At 44.9% G+C, this 15693-nt stretch overlaps 1 protein-coding gene across 1 annotated transcript in view; it reads right to left on the reverse strand.

The window, feature by feature from the left end:
- The window catches only part of LOC137334333 (plexin-D1-like), a 231883-nt gene that overhangs the window by 113665 nt on the left and 102525 nt on the right, over positions 1–15693 (reverse strand). Inside the window, 4 exon segments of the mRNA XM_067999033.1 lie at positions 2358–2528; positions 4178–4317; positions 12271–12370; positions 13620–13771. Of these exon segments, the coding sequence (XP_067855134.1) occupies positions 2358–2528; positions 4178–4317; positions 12271–12370; positions 13620–13771 (563 nt within the window).

Genomic DNA, 15693 nt, shown 5'->3' on the forward strand with positions numbered 1-15693 from the left:
TCTGCGGCGAGTGACTCACCTCCTGACTCCCCAAAGCCTTTCCACCATCTACAAGGCACAAGTCAGGAGTGTGATGGAATACTCTCCACTTGCTTGGATGAGTGCAGCTCCAACAACACTCAAGAAGCTCGACACCATCCAGGACAAAGCAGCCCGCTTGATTGGCACCCCATCCACCACCCTAAACATTCACTCCCTTCACCACCGGCGCACTGTGGCTGCAGTGTGCACCATCCACAGGATGCACTACAGCAACTTGCCAAGGCTTCTACGACAGCACCTCCCAAACCCGCGACCTCTACCACCTAGAAGGACAAGGGCAGCAGGTACATGGGAACAACACCACCTGCACGTTCCCCTCCAAGTCACACACCATCCCGACTTGGAAATATATCGCCGTTCCTTCGTCATTACCGGGTCAAAATCCTGGAACTCCCTTCCTAACAGCACTGTGGGAGAACCTTCACCACACGGACTGCAGCGGTTCAAGAAGGCGGCTCACCACCACCTTCTCAAGGGCAATTAGGGATGGGCAATAAATGCCGGCCTCACCAGCGACGCCCACATCCCATGAATGAATAAAAAAAAAGGTTACAACCGGGTTACCGTCTGACACCAGGAAACACCAAGTTTCAACAGGCAACTGGGTTACAGTCTGATACCTAATTATGACATGCAAAACGGTTACTGTCTTACACCAGTTTATACCATATTTACAGTATGACAGCAAGTTATAACAGGCAACAGAGTTACAGTCTGACACCAGGTCACAACAGGGTTACAGTCTGACACCAGATTACAACAGGCAATCGGGTTATCATTGAAGTGTCAGCCTGAATTATGTGCTCAAGTTTCTGGAGTGGGTCTTGAACCCACGGCCTTCTTACCCCGAGGTGAGAGAGCTACCCACTGAGCCAAGGTGAACACCTTGGGAGATAGTTTCCATATTTTGCTGTAGTGTCAGGTATAGATACAGAGTAAAGCTCCCTCTACACTGTCCCATCAAACACTCCCAGGGCAGGTACAGCACGAGTTAGATACAGAGTAAAGCTCCCTCTACACTGTCCCATCAAACACTCCCAGGGCAGGTACAGCACGGGTTAGATACAGAGTAAAGCTCCCTCTACACTGTCCCATCAAACACTCCCAGGGCGGGTACAGCACGGGTTCAATACAGAGTAAAGCTCCCTCTACACTGTCCCATCAAACACTCCCAGGGCAGGTACAGCATGGATTAGATACAGAGTAAAGCTCCCTCGACACTGTCCCATCAAACACTCCCAGGGCAGGTACAGCACGGGTTAGATACAGAGTAAAGCTCCCTCTACACTGTCCCATCAAACACTCCCAGGGCAGGTACAGCACGAGTTAGATACAGAGTAAAGCTCCCTCTACACTGTCCCATCAAACACTCCCAGGGCAGGTACAGCATGGATTAGATACAGAGTAAAGCTCCCTCTACACTGTCCCATCAAACACTCCCAGGGCAGGTACAGCACGGGTTAGATACAGAGTAAAGCTCCCTCTACACTGTCCCCATCAAACACTCCCAGGGCAGGTACAGCACGGGTTAGATACAGAGTAAAGCTCCCTCTACACTGTCCCATCAAACACTCCCAGGGCAGGTACAGCACGGGTTAGATACAGAGTAAAGCTCCCTCTACACTGTCCCATCAAACACTCCCAGGGCAGGTACAGCACGGGTTAGATACAGAGTAAAGCTCCCTCTACACTGTCCCATCAAACACTCCCAGGGCAGGTACAGCACGGGTTAGATACAGAGTAAAGCTCCCTCTACACTGTCCCATCAAAGACTCCCAGGGCAGGTACAGCACGGGTTAGATACAGAGTAAAGCTCCCTCTGCACTGTCCCATCAAACACTCCCAGGGCAGGTACAAGTGGATCTAAAGCTGCCCCATAATGATGGAGAATTGCTGCACTCACAAAGTATATCCATTAACTCTCTTTCTGTACTTACCCTTATAACATCCAATCCCATCTCGATCTTTACTTATCCCCCTCTCCATTCCTGAACAAAGGCTGTAACTTTTTGCCACTCTCTAGTCCCACAGAATTACATATTGACTCAGCCAGACAGAGAATGAGTGGCCTCTTGGAGTTAGAGTAGTGATGTACCATTATCTTTCATGACATGATTTCCCTCCCCTGCACCCCCCCCCCCTCGACCCTGACCCCACAGGTAATGGGTCAGACTGCAAGGCAGTCTGAGGAAACGAGCACGTTGAAGAACAGATCACTCAGCCAATGACAATAAATCGATGCTGCCTGAAAGATTGAATATAGAGATGGTGGCCCTAGGTGGATCTTAACTCCACCGTAGGTAGTGCTCTCTTACCTGACGTAGCTGGTGTTTGGACTGATACTATCTATTGATGGATTCTCCCGATACTTGAAGGTCATGTTCTTGCTGATACAATATTTCTTCTCAAACTGGACACAAATAGGAATGGCTGCCTCGGGTACGTGCAGAGCTGGCATCACACAGACAATGGCGGTTTGTGTCCGTCTGTTAGGAAACAGGATAACAATTAGAATCACTTAAATTCAGGTCAAAAAATTACTCCAACAACTTGCAGTTATATCGTGCCTTAAATGTAGACAATCGTCCCATGGTGCTTCACAGAGGGTTAATCAGATAAAGATGGATGCCAAGCCAGAGAAGGAGATATTAAGAGGTGACTGAAAGCTTGGTCAGAGAGGTGGGTATTAATGTGGGTCTTAAAGGAAGAGAATAAGGTGGAGAGGCAGAGAGGTTTAGGAAGGGAATGCTACAGCATAGTGTCTAAATGGCTGAAGGCATGGCCGCCAATGGTAGGGTGAAGGGAGTGGGGGATGAACGGAGGCCAGACTCTGAGGAATGGGGAGTTCTGGGATGGGGTGGGGGGAGGGAATTGTCGGGCTGGAGAAGGTTACAGAGATAGAGAGGATACAGTATATCAGTAATTTGAGACATGACTTGTGGTAAGTGGAACAGACTCGGGAGGAGCAGGTTCCCAGAGCTCTCCATCACTGGGGGATTTCCTCACCTCATGTCATGTCTGGCTCTGTTGGAGACTCATTGATAGAGATTGATTGCTGTGATTAGTCAATAACTCCATTACCATTACATCATGTGACCACCAGGATGGTGGAAGGTGAACTGGATGGAATTTGGCCTTTCCTGGTCTCGCAGTTTCCATGTTGCTGTGTAATTGGGGCATTAGAACTGGTTACACATGGATTGGCTTATTGAAACTACATACAGAATGGAATGTGGTGTTCGGATAATAAGGTGCTTTTATACAGTGCCACTGGATTCTCCGTAAGATGACAGAGCAGCTTACGGTCAGGGAGCTTGACAGTAGATAGTAATGGTGGTGAGGGAGGGGAGATCACTGGCAGTTTAAAAGATGAGATGGTATGAGTTCATGGGGGATTTGTGAAGACGGGGAAGGAATTAGTGCAGTAAGGTGTTTTGGAGATCATTTATTGAAGTGCAGGTATGCAATAGATGAAAGGGTATTCCCTGCTGGTGGATCAGAGGGAGCAGTGAATGAGCAATAACCCAAAGTTGGGGGGAGAAGAGATCACTCATGGCAGAAGGTGCAAAACCCTGTTTGCAGTTGAAAATGAGGACAAGGAGCTAGCAGTCCATTCGCTGGGCACAGAGAGCCAATGAAGCTCTAGAGGGGTGAGGATTTTGGTTGTGTGGGACATGGTATAGAACAGGGCAGAGCAGAATTGCTGAGGTTTGAGAAGATTGGTGACAGTCGGCAGAGGAGGAGAGTGTTTGAGAAACCAATCTCTGGGGGAGGATTCACTGATTAGGTTTTGGGCAGCGGTGAGAAAGAGGTGGGTGGTGTAAGTGAGGAATACTTGAGATAGACTCGATTTGGGATGAAAGCTTAGCTCAGGTTTAAACTGAACACTGAGGTTACAGAATACGGCATTCAATCTTAGAAGGACAATGCCAGGTCCTGGACTGGTACCACTGGACCTCTGGAAAGCTTAAATTCAAATAAAAATATAGATGCTACTTCAATATCTGCCTTCAAAGCCTCACCAACTGTTTTCACCAATTCAAACTTCCACATATCCTTCTGTCCAGCTCTCAAATGTGTGGAAGAGGCAATGTGTCAATACCTTTGATGCACAAGGGATGTTTGAGTGACTTACTTTAGATCAGTACAGTCCTTGGAATCATTGACGATGACCCTCACTGCAGACCCAATGTGCAAGTTGGTGCCATTGATCGTAACTTTGGTCCCTCCGGCTTTGGGCCCCTGGTCAGGAAACACTAAGTAAACCTCTGGAACCTGGGCAGGAAAAACACAAAGGTAACCATGGCTAGTGTAAGGGCTTGGGTAGTCCCATTACATCCAATTAAACCCACAGGATGGCAAAGAAATCCACACATATTCGACAGATTTTGACCAACAGTGTGACATTTGATAGTGTGATGGTCGAGGGCTGACCTCACGGAGGTCTCCAAAACTATGAAGTGTTAAGGTAGTGTGAATAGTAACAGATTGTTTCCAAGGATTCGTGAGATAGCTTTGACACACACCATCAAAGTGTATTACACCCAGACACCATCAATGGACATTACACCCACACACCATCGATGGACATTACACCCACACACCATCAATGGACATTACACCCACACACCATCAATGGACATTACACCCACACACCATCAATGGACATTACACCCACACACCATCAATGGACATTACACCCACACACCATCAATGGACATTACACCCAGACACCATCAATGAACATTACACCCAGACACCATCAATGAACATTACACCCACACACCATCAATGGACATTACACCCACACACCATCAATGGACATTACACCCACACACCATCAATGGACATTACACCCAGACACCATCAATGGACATTACACCCACACACCATCAATGGACATTACACCCAGACACCATCAATGGACATTACATCCATGCACCATCAATGGACATTACACCCACACACCATCAATGGACATTACACCCACACACCATCAATGCATGGCACATTCTTTGGGATTTCTTTTTAGATAAAGACACAGAGTCAGATGCCCAGACCTTGGTTGTGACTGACTGTGATACGTTCACTGTCAGCCTGCTACTTATCTCACACACCAAGTTATGAGCTCTGCTCCTGACAGGATCAGGCAGGATCTTCCAGGACAATTTACAAATGCAAAGACATTAAAACCATTTCCTTTCCAGGAGGCGGCTTAAGATGGGATTTCTCCACAGTTCAGTATCCAGGTGTTTCCTGTTGCCCTGCAGGGTTCACACAGAACACTCTCTACATTTGTTGTTGTTCCAGTACATTCTCGGTCTGACCAGACACCTGCTGGAGATGTGACGGACACATTCAGCAATCCTCATATCCCACAAGGCAGCAATCCAGCCAGCTTCAGGGACACAGACAGACAGCAGCAAATAAGACAAGAACTTCAGCTGCCTGGGGTTCATAAATCATTTCAACAAATCGTTCAAATAATTAAAGCTTTAAACAGAGAAAGCTTCAGAATGGAATACCCAGGAGTGAGTTACAGGCTGGAATCTAATCGAGGGGTTCGGGGGGTTTATATATAGAATAACAGATACCCGGGAGTGAGTTACAGACTGGAATCTAATCGAGGGGTTCGGGGGGTTTATATATAGAATAACAGATACCCAGGAGTGAGTTACAGGCTGGAATCTAATCGAGGGGTTCGGGGGGTTTATATATAGAATAACAGATACCCGGGAGTGAGTTACAGACTGGAATCTAATCGAGAGGTTCAGGGGGTTTATATATAGAATAACAGATACCCAGGAGTGAGTTACAGGCTGGAATCTAATCGAGGGGTTCGGGGGGTTTATATACAGAATAACAGATACCCAGGAGTGAGTTACAGACTGGAATCTAATCGAGGGGTTCGGGGTGTCTATATATAGAATAACAGATACCCAGGAGTGAGTTACAGACTGGAATCTAATCGAGGGGTTCGGGGGGGGTTTATATATAGAATAACAGATACCCTGGAGTGAGTTACAGACTGGAATCTAATGGAGGGATTCGGGGGGTTTATATATAGAATAACAGATAACCGGGAGTGAGTTACAGACTGGAATCTAATCGAGGGGTTTGGGGGGTTTATATATAGAATAACAGATACCCGGGAGTGAGTTACAGGCTGGAATCTAATCGAGGGGTTCGGGGTGTCTATATATAGAATAACAGATACCCAGGAGTGAGTTACAGACTGGAATCTAATCGAGGGATTCGGGGGGTTTATATATAGAATAACAGATACCCGGGAGTGAGTTACAGACTGGAATCTAATCGAGAGGTTCAGGGGGTTTATATATAGAATAACAGATACCCAGGAGTGAGTTACAGACTGGAATCTAATCGAGGGGTTCGGGGGGGGTTTATATATAGAATAGCAGATACCCTGGAGTGAGTTACAGACTGGAATCTAATGGAGGGATTTGGGGGGTTTATATATAGAATAACAGATACCCGGGAGTGAGTTACAGGCTGGAATCTAATCGAGGGGTTCGGGGGGTTTATACATGGAATAACAGATACCCAGGAGTGAGTTACAGGCTGGAATCTAATCGAGGGGCTCGGGGGGGGTGGGGTTTATATATAGGATAACAGATACCCGGGAGTGAGCTACAGATTGGAATCTAATCGAGGGGTTCGGGGGGTTTACATATAGAATAACAGATACCCGGGAGTGAGTTACAGGCTGGAATCTAATCGAGGGGTTCGGGGGGTTTATATATAGAATAACAGATACCCGGGAGTGAGTTACAGGCTGGAATCTAATCGAGGGGTTCGGGGGGTTTATATATAGAATAACAGATACCTGGGAGTGAGTTACAGACTGGAATCTAATCGAGGGGTTCGGGGGGGTTTATATATAGAATAACAGATACCCAGGAGAGAGTTACAGACTGGAATCTAATCGAGGGGTTTGGGGGGGTTTATATATAGAATAACAGATACCCGGGAGTGAGTTACAGACTGGAATCTAATCGAGGGGTTCGGGGATTTATATATAGAATAAGCATACCCGGGAGTGAGTTACAGACTGGAATCTAATCGAGGGGTTCGGAGGGTTTATATATAGAATAACAGATACCCGGGAGTGAGTTACAGGCTGGAATCTAATTGAGGGGTTCGGGGGGGTTTATATACAGAATAACAGATACCCGGGAGTGAGTTACAGACTGGAATCTAATTGAGGGGTTCGGGGGGTTTATATATAGAATAACAGATACCCGGGAGTGAGTTACAGACTGGAATCTAATCGAGGGGTTCGGGTGGTTTATAAAAAGAATAACAGATACCCGGGAGTGAGTTACAGACTGGAATCTAAAAGAGGAGTCATTAGATATTCTAAGATTTTCTGACCTCTCTGGACTGCGAACCTCATTTGTTACTGTATTTCTCCACAATACTCCTGCATGTTTAGACTCCTGCTCTTATTTTGAATTATTTTCAGTTTTCTTTGTAATCCAGGGAAAAGGAATAACTTTATTAACATTAGAAAGACATTATATACTGGCAGCATTCAGCTTCAAATAAACCTCCATCTTCAGTCTTTGGCTGGAGCAATCTGGGTGAAACTGCAGTTTAATTGAATGTCTCTGAATTACTTCTTCACACTGGTGTGAGATACTGGCACTTCCTGATCGAAAGGAGTATCTTTAAAGCTTGCTTTCCTTTCTTCAAAACAGCTTTTGTCCTTATCTGAACTTAAATGCTCATTACTGTTTCTCGTTACTCATGTATTCTTCCTCACCCTGTGAGAGAGCAGACTTATACTGTCACCTCGACTGTAATAACTGTCTCCACAGACTGCTGTTCAGAAACTTCCCCCTTTAACACCTCCCTGGAAGTCATTCTTGGCTTTTAATCTCATCATTCCCCATTAATGGTGCTCCTAAATGCTCTCTGCTGTTGGTCTGTGCTGTATTCTGGGCCAGTCCATATCCCCTGTGTCTGGCTTGATGTCTGTACCTCCCTCACGAACATTTTGCAATCATTATGTGAGATTTCTGTTAGCTGCTCTCTACAGTTCCAACTCTCTGTCTGGACAACAATCTTGTTTTGCTTCATTCAGGATCCCAAAGGTCCTACCCTTGATGTTCTCATTTCTGATCAACTTCATCTGGTCATATACAGGCCGAGCACAAATAACCAACACAATGTGGGTTTACATATCCTGACGAGTGTGTTTCCATTCTGACCCCGTGCTTTTGATCTGCTGACAGCAACGCACAGTCTCAGCTAATTCTTCCACAGCTGAATCACCAATCTTTGTATTCCCAGAGGGCACGGGACACACAGACAGAGCAATCTATGTAGACCTGTAGTCCTTATCAACAGTGCCGAGTGTCTCTATATATTACAGAATATCGCACCGTGTGTTATAGGGAATAGTATCTCCAATATATATTATAGAATATCACACCGTATGTTACAGGGAATAGTGTCCCCTATATATATTATAGAATATCACACCGTGTGTTACAGGGAATAGTGTCCCCTATATATATTATAGAATATCACACCGTGTGTTACAGGGAATAGTGTCTCCTATATATATTATAGAATATCACACCGTGTGTTACAGGGAATAGTGTCTCCTATATATATTATAGAATATCACACCGTGTGTTACAGGGAATAGAGTCTCCTATATATATTATAGAATATCACACCGTGTGTTACAGGGAATAGTGTCTCCGATATATATTATAGAATATCACACCGTGTGTTACAGGGAATAGTGTCTCCGATATATATTATAGAATATCACACCGTGTGTTACAGGGAATAGTGTCCCCTATATATATTATAGAATATCACACCGTGTGTTACAGGGAATAGAGTCTCCTATATATATTATAGAATATCACACCGTGTGTTACAGGGAATAGAGTCTCCTATATATATTATAGAATATCACACCGTGTGTTACAGGGAATAGTGTCTCCTATATATATTATAGAATATCACACCGTGTGTTACAGGGAATAGTGTCTCCTGTATATATTATAGAATATCACACCGTGTGTTACAGGGAATAGTGTCTCCTATATATATTATAGAATATCACACCGTGTGTTACAGGGAATAGTGTCTCCTGTATATATTATAGAATATCACACCGTGTGTTACAGGGAATAGTGTCTCCTGTATATATTATAGAATATCACACCGTGTGTTACAGGGAATAGAGTCTCCTATATATATTATAGAATATCACACCGTGTGTTACAGGGAATAGTGTCTCCTGTATATATTATAGAATATCACACCGTGTGTTACAGGGAATAGAGTCTCCTATATATATTATAGAATATCACACCGTGTGTTACAGGGAATAGAGTCTCCTATATATATTATAGAATATCACACCGTGTGTTACAGGGAATAGAGTCTCCTATATATATTATAGAATATCACACCGTGTGTTACAGGGAATAGAGTCTCCTATATATATTATAGAATATCACACCGTGTGTTACAGGGAATAGTGTCTCCTATATATATTATAGAATATCACACCGTGTGTTACAGGGAATAGAGTCTCCTATATATATTATAGAATATCACACCGTGTGTTACAGGGAATAGTGTCTCCTATATATATTATAGAATATCACACCGTGTGTTACAGGGAATAGAGTCTCCTATATATATTATAGAATATCACACCGTGTGTTACAGGGAATAGTGTCTCCTATATATATTATAGAATATCACACCGTGTGTTACAGGGAATAGTGTCTCCTATATATATTATAGAATATCACACCGTGTGTTACAGGGAATAGTGTCTCCTATATATATTATAGAATATCACACCGTGTGTTACAGGGAATAGAGTCTCCTATATATATTATAGAATATCACACCGTGTGTTACAGGGAATAGTGTCTCCTGTATATATTATAGAATATCACACCGTGTGTAACAGGGAATAGTGTCTCCTATATATATTATAGAATATCACACCGTGTGTTACAGGGAATAGTGTCTCCTATATATATTATAGAATATCACACCGTGTGTTACAGGGAATAGAGTCTCCTATATATATTATAGAATATCACACCGTGTGTTACAGGGAATAGAGTCCCCTATATATATTATAGAATATCACACCGTGTGTTACAGGGAATAGTGTCCCCTATATATATTATAGAATATCACACCGTGTGTTACAGGGAATAGTGTCTCCTATATATATTATAGAATATCACACCGTGTGTTACAGGGAATAGAGTCTCCTATATATATTATAGAATATCACACTGTGTGTTACAGGGAATAGAGTCTCCTATATATATTATAGAATATCACACCGTGTGTTACAGGGAATAGTGTCCCCTATATATATTATAGAATATCACACCGTGTGTTACAGGGAATAGTGTCTCCTATATATATTATAGAATATCACACCGTGTGTTACAGGGAATAGAGTCTCCTATATATATTATAGAATATCACACCGTGTGTTACAGGGAATAGTGTCTCCTACATATATTATAGAATATCACACCGTGTGTTACAGGGAATAGAGTCCCCTATATATATTATAGAATATCACACCGTGTGTTACAGGGAATAGTGTCTCCTATATATATTATAGAATATCACACCGTGTGTTACAGGGAATAGAGTCCCCTATATATATTATAGAATATCACACCGTGTGTTACAGGGAATAGTGTCCCCTATATATATTATAGAATATCACACCGTGTGTTACAGGGAATAGTGTCTCCTATATATATTATAGAATATCACACCGTGTGTTACAGGGAATAGAGTCTCCTATATATATTATAGAATATCACACTGTGTGTTACAGGGAATAGTGTCTCCTGTATATATTATAGAATATCACACCGTGTGTTACAGGGAATAGTGTCTCCTATATATATTATAGAATATCACACCGTGTGTTACAGGGAATAGAGTCCCCTATATATATTATAGAATATCACACCGTGTGTTACAGGGAATAGTGTCTCCTATATATATTATAGAATATCACACCGTGTGTTACAGGGAATAGTGTCTCCTATATATATTATAGAATATCACACCGTGTGTTACAGGGAATAGTGTCTCCTATATATATTATAGAATATCACACCGTGTGTTACAGGGAATAGTGTCTCCTATATATATTATAGAATATCACACCGTGTGTTACAGGGAATAGTGTCTCCTATATATATTATAGAATATCACACCGTGTGTTACAGGGAATAGAGTCTCCTATATACATTATAGAATATCACACCGTGTGTTGCAGGGAATAGTGTCTCCTATATATATTATAGAATATCACACCGTGTGTTACAGGGAATAGAGTCTCCTATATATATTATAGAATATCACACCGTGTGTTACAGGGAATAGTGTCTCCTATATATATTATAGAATATCACACTGTGTGTTACAGGGAATAGTGTCTCCTATATATATTATAGAATATCACACCGTGTGTTACAGGGAATAGTGTCTCCTATATATATTATAGAATATCACACCGTGTGTTACAGGGAATAGTGTCTCCTATATATATTATAGAATATCACACCGTGTGTACAGGGAATAGTGTCTCCTATATATATTATAGAATATCACACTGTGTGTTACAGGGAATAGTGTCCCCTATATATATTATAGAATATCACACCGTGTGTTACAGGGAATAGAGTCTCCTATATATATTATAGAATATCACACCGTGTGTTACAGGGAATAGAGTCTCCTATATATATTATAGAATATCACACCGTGTGTTACAGGGAATAGTGTCTCCTATATATATTATAGAATATCACACCGTGTGTTGCAGGGAATAGTGTCTCCTATATATATTATAGAATATCACACCGTGTGTTGCAGGGAATAGTGTCCCCTATATATATTATAGAATATCACACCGTGTGTTACAGGGAATAGTGTCTCCTATATATATTATAGAATATCACACCGTGTGTTACAGGGAATAGAGTCTCCTATATATATTATAGAATATCACACCGTGTGTTACAGGGAATAGTGTCTCCTATATATATTATAGAATATCACACTGTGTGTTGCAGGGAATAGTGTCTCCTATATATATTATAGAATATCACACTGTGTGTTGCAGGGAATAGTGTCTCCTGTGTATTTTACATGTTGACTTGCAATATCAAAGCAGTGACTCACAAGAAAGGAGAACTTCTGATTGGATTTGCCTTCTTCCTGGACCCTCACTGTCACAGAGTCTGTGAACTCCTTGTTGGCCCTGTCAGTGCTGCAAACAATCCTGAAACAAGGTGGAAAAACACAAATAGAATTTCAGCAGAAAGGAAGATGAAGATGATGTAGAGGCTGATCTCACAATGCTTCAATGGTGCAACCACACTCACTGAGCTGATCACTTGTCCACAGAGCCTCTCCCCCAATTCCGATCCCTCCCCTCACAGCCCGTATTAACTCCATTCAGTACGGCCAAGTCCTCCAGAGTATTTCAGGGATTGGTAAGTGAATCGTTCCCTATTGTACAGGAGCTGAGACCGAGACACACACAGGTCGGAAAATATCTACCTGGGTGGAATTGTCCTGTTTCGCCCAGTGCGAATCATACTGAGCGGAGAGCACGCCCGCACACCAGGATTGCGCTCGTACATGGGGGCCGCGCTCACACACTGGGACCGTGCCCAATGACCACGCCCACACACAGGGACTGTGCCCATAACGGGGACCGCGCCCGGGGACCACGCCCGTACATGGGGACCGCGCCCGGGGACCACGCCCGTACATGGGGACTGCGCCCGGGGACCACGCCCACACATGGGGACCGCGCCCGGGGACCACGCCCACACATGGGGACCGCGCCCGGGGACCACGCCCACACATGGGGACCGCGCCCGGGGACCACGCCCACACATGGGGACCGCGCCCGGGGACCACGCCCACACATGGGGACCGCGCCCGGGGACCACGCCCACACATGGGGACCGCGCCCGGGGACCACGCCCACACATGGGGACCGCGCCCGGGGACCACGCCCACACATGGGGACCGCGCCCGGGGACCACGCCCACACATGGGGACCGCGCCCGGGGACCACGCCCACACATGGGGTCCGTGCCTGTGGACCACACCCACACATGGGGTCCGTGCCTGTGGACCACGCCCAGGGACCGCAACCACACACAGGGACCATGGCCACACCCGGGGACCACACCCAGGGACCGCAACCACACATAGGGACCGCGCCCATACACGGGGTCTGTACCCACACACGGGGACCGCGCCCGGGCACCACGCCCAACACACAGGGACCGCGCCCAACACACTGGGCCCGCGCCCAGGGACCTCGCCCACACATGGGGATCATGCGTGTACACGGGGACCGTGCCCACGTTCACTCCCAGGACCGCACATTGTCTACCTGCCCCAATGGAAGTGCTGAAAAGAACTTTTATGGTAGATTTCTAGCCACAGAAATCAGAAAACCAGAGGAGAGAAGAAGTGTTGTAAAATGATGAAATGATCGTGAATTTACTTACTGTTCTGAGACTATGTAACTCCCTTGCACAGGAGTGCACGGCACACCACCAATGTGAACACCCCCAGCGATATCACTGAACCTGCGGCCCAGGTTTCTGCCTTTTACAGTGAGGAGGGTCCCTCCGTCCACAGGCCCTGACAGGGGCTCTATCTGAAAGACACACACCCTCCAGTCAGCTGGCTCTTCACCAAAACCCACCCCTTAAACCAGGGATCGGGTCACACCTCAAACCTCCCTCACACAGGGAAATCAATTTAGCATTTCCAGGCACAGATCTTCACACTCACACACACACTGATGCTCACACACTCACATGGACACTCACACTGACTCTCACACACGCTCACACAGTCACGTGGACACTCTCACACACTCACACACACACTGATGCTCACACACTCACATGGACACACACTGACTCACACACGCTCACACTGATGATCACACACTTACACTGACGCTTACACTGATATTCACACACGCATACTGATGCACACACATACGCTCACACTGACACACCACACATGTTCACACACACAGACTCAAGCTGATGCACGCACACACACTGACACACACACACACTGACACACACACACACAGACACTCACACTGACACACGCACAGACACACTCACATTGACATTCACTCACACATTCACACTGATGCTCACACACATAATTCTCACATATACACACACTCAAAGGCACTAGCATACACACACTCACACTAACATTCACAAATACACACACACTCTCAATCACTCACACATGCTCAAACTGTGATCATCTATGTGTGAGTGTGTGTGATCACACACTCATGCACTGATGCTCACACATGCACACACACACACGTAAGCGCACAAACACGCTCACACTGACGTGCACATGCTCACACTGACGTCCACACTCACACTGATCCTCAAGCTCAAACTGATCCTTACGCTCACACACACTCGCTCATACTGGTGCTTACACTGACATGCTCACACTCACATACATGCTCACAATGATACTCACACTCACACTGATCCTCACACACACTCACATACTGGTGCTCATACTCATACTGACACTCACACACGTTTGCAGACACTCTGGTGCCCTTGACATCAAGGCAGCATTTGACCGAGTGTGGCATCAAGGAGCCCTAGTAAAATTGAAGCCAATGGAAATCAGGGGAAAAGGGCTGGAGTCATAGCTAGCACAAAGGAAGATGGTAGTGGTTGTTGGAGGCCAATCATCTCATAAATACTGTGGCTACGAGAGCAGGTCAGAGGCTGGGTATTCTGCGACGAGTGACTCACCTCCTGACTCCCCAAAGCCTTTCCACCATCTACAAGGCACAAGTCAGGAGTGTGATGGAATACTCTCCAATTGCCTGGATGAGTGCAGCTCCAACAACATTCAAGGAGCTGTGATCATGGGGGTGATTTTAACCCCAAGAGCGGGTGGGTTGGGGGCGGGTGGGAGTTGAAAATAATTGTTTTTTTGGGTCGCAACCGCAAAATTTTCCGACTTTGCATTCCCAGTGGGAATGCCTGGACTTTTCCGTGCCGACGTTAAACCCGGAAATAAAGCCGGGTTGGGGTCGCGACCCACAAAACAACTATTTTCAACTCCCACCCACCCCCAACCCACCCGTTCTTGGGGTTTAAAATCACCCCCATAATTCAGTTAGATTTAGCATTGTTTTGGAAAGGGACAGAGATAGAACAGGAGTAAAAGTTCTGAATTGGGGAAAGGCCAATTTTACTAAGCCTGAGAAGTGATTTATCAAAAGTGGACTGGAAACAGTTACTTGAAGGTAAATCAGTGTCAGAGCAGTGGGAGGCATTCGATGGGGAGATAGTGAGGGTTCAGAGTAAACATGTTCCCACAAAGGAAAAGGGTGGGACTCCCAAATCTAGAGCCTCTGGATGACAAGGAGCACACAGGGTAAGATAAGGCAAAAAAGGGAAGCTTATGTCAGATACCGAGAGCTCAATACTGCAGAAAGTCTAGAGGAGTATAGAAAGTGCAGGAGTGAAATTTAAAAGGAAATTAGGAAAACAAAGAGAGGGCATGAAAAAATAC

The sequence above is a fragment of the Heptranchias perlo genome, chromosome 17 (assembly GCF_035084215.1).
Source record: "Heptranchias perlo isolate sHepPer1 chromosome 17, sHepPer1.hap1, whole genome shotgun sequence".
NCBI lineage: Eukaryota > Metazoa > Chordata > Chondrichthyes > Hexanchiformes > Hexanchidae > Heptranchias > Heptranchias perlo.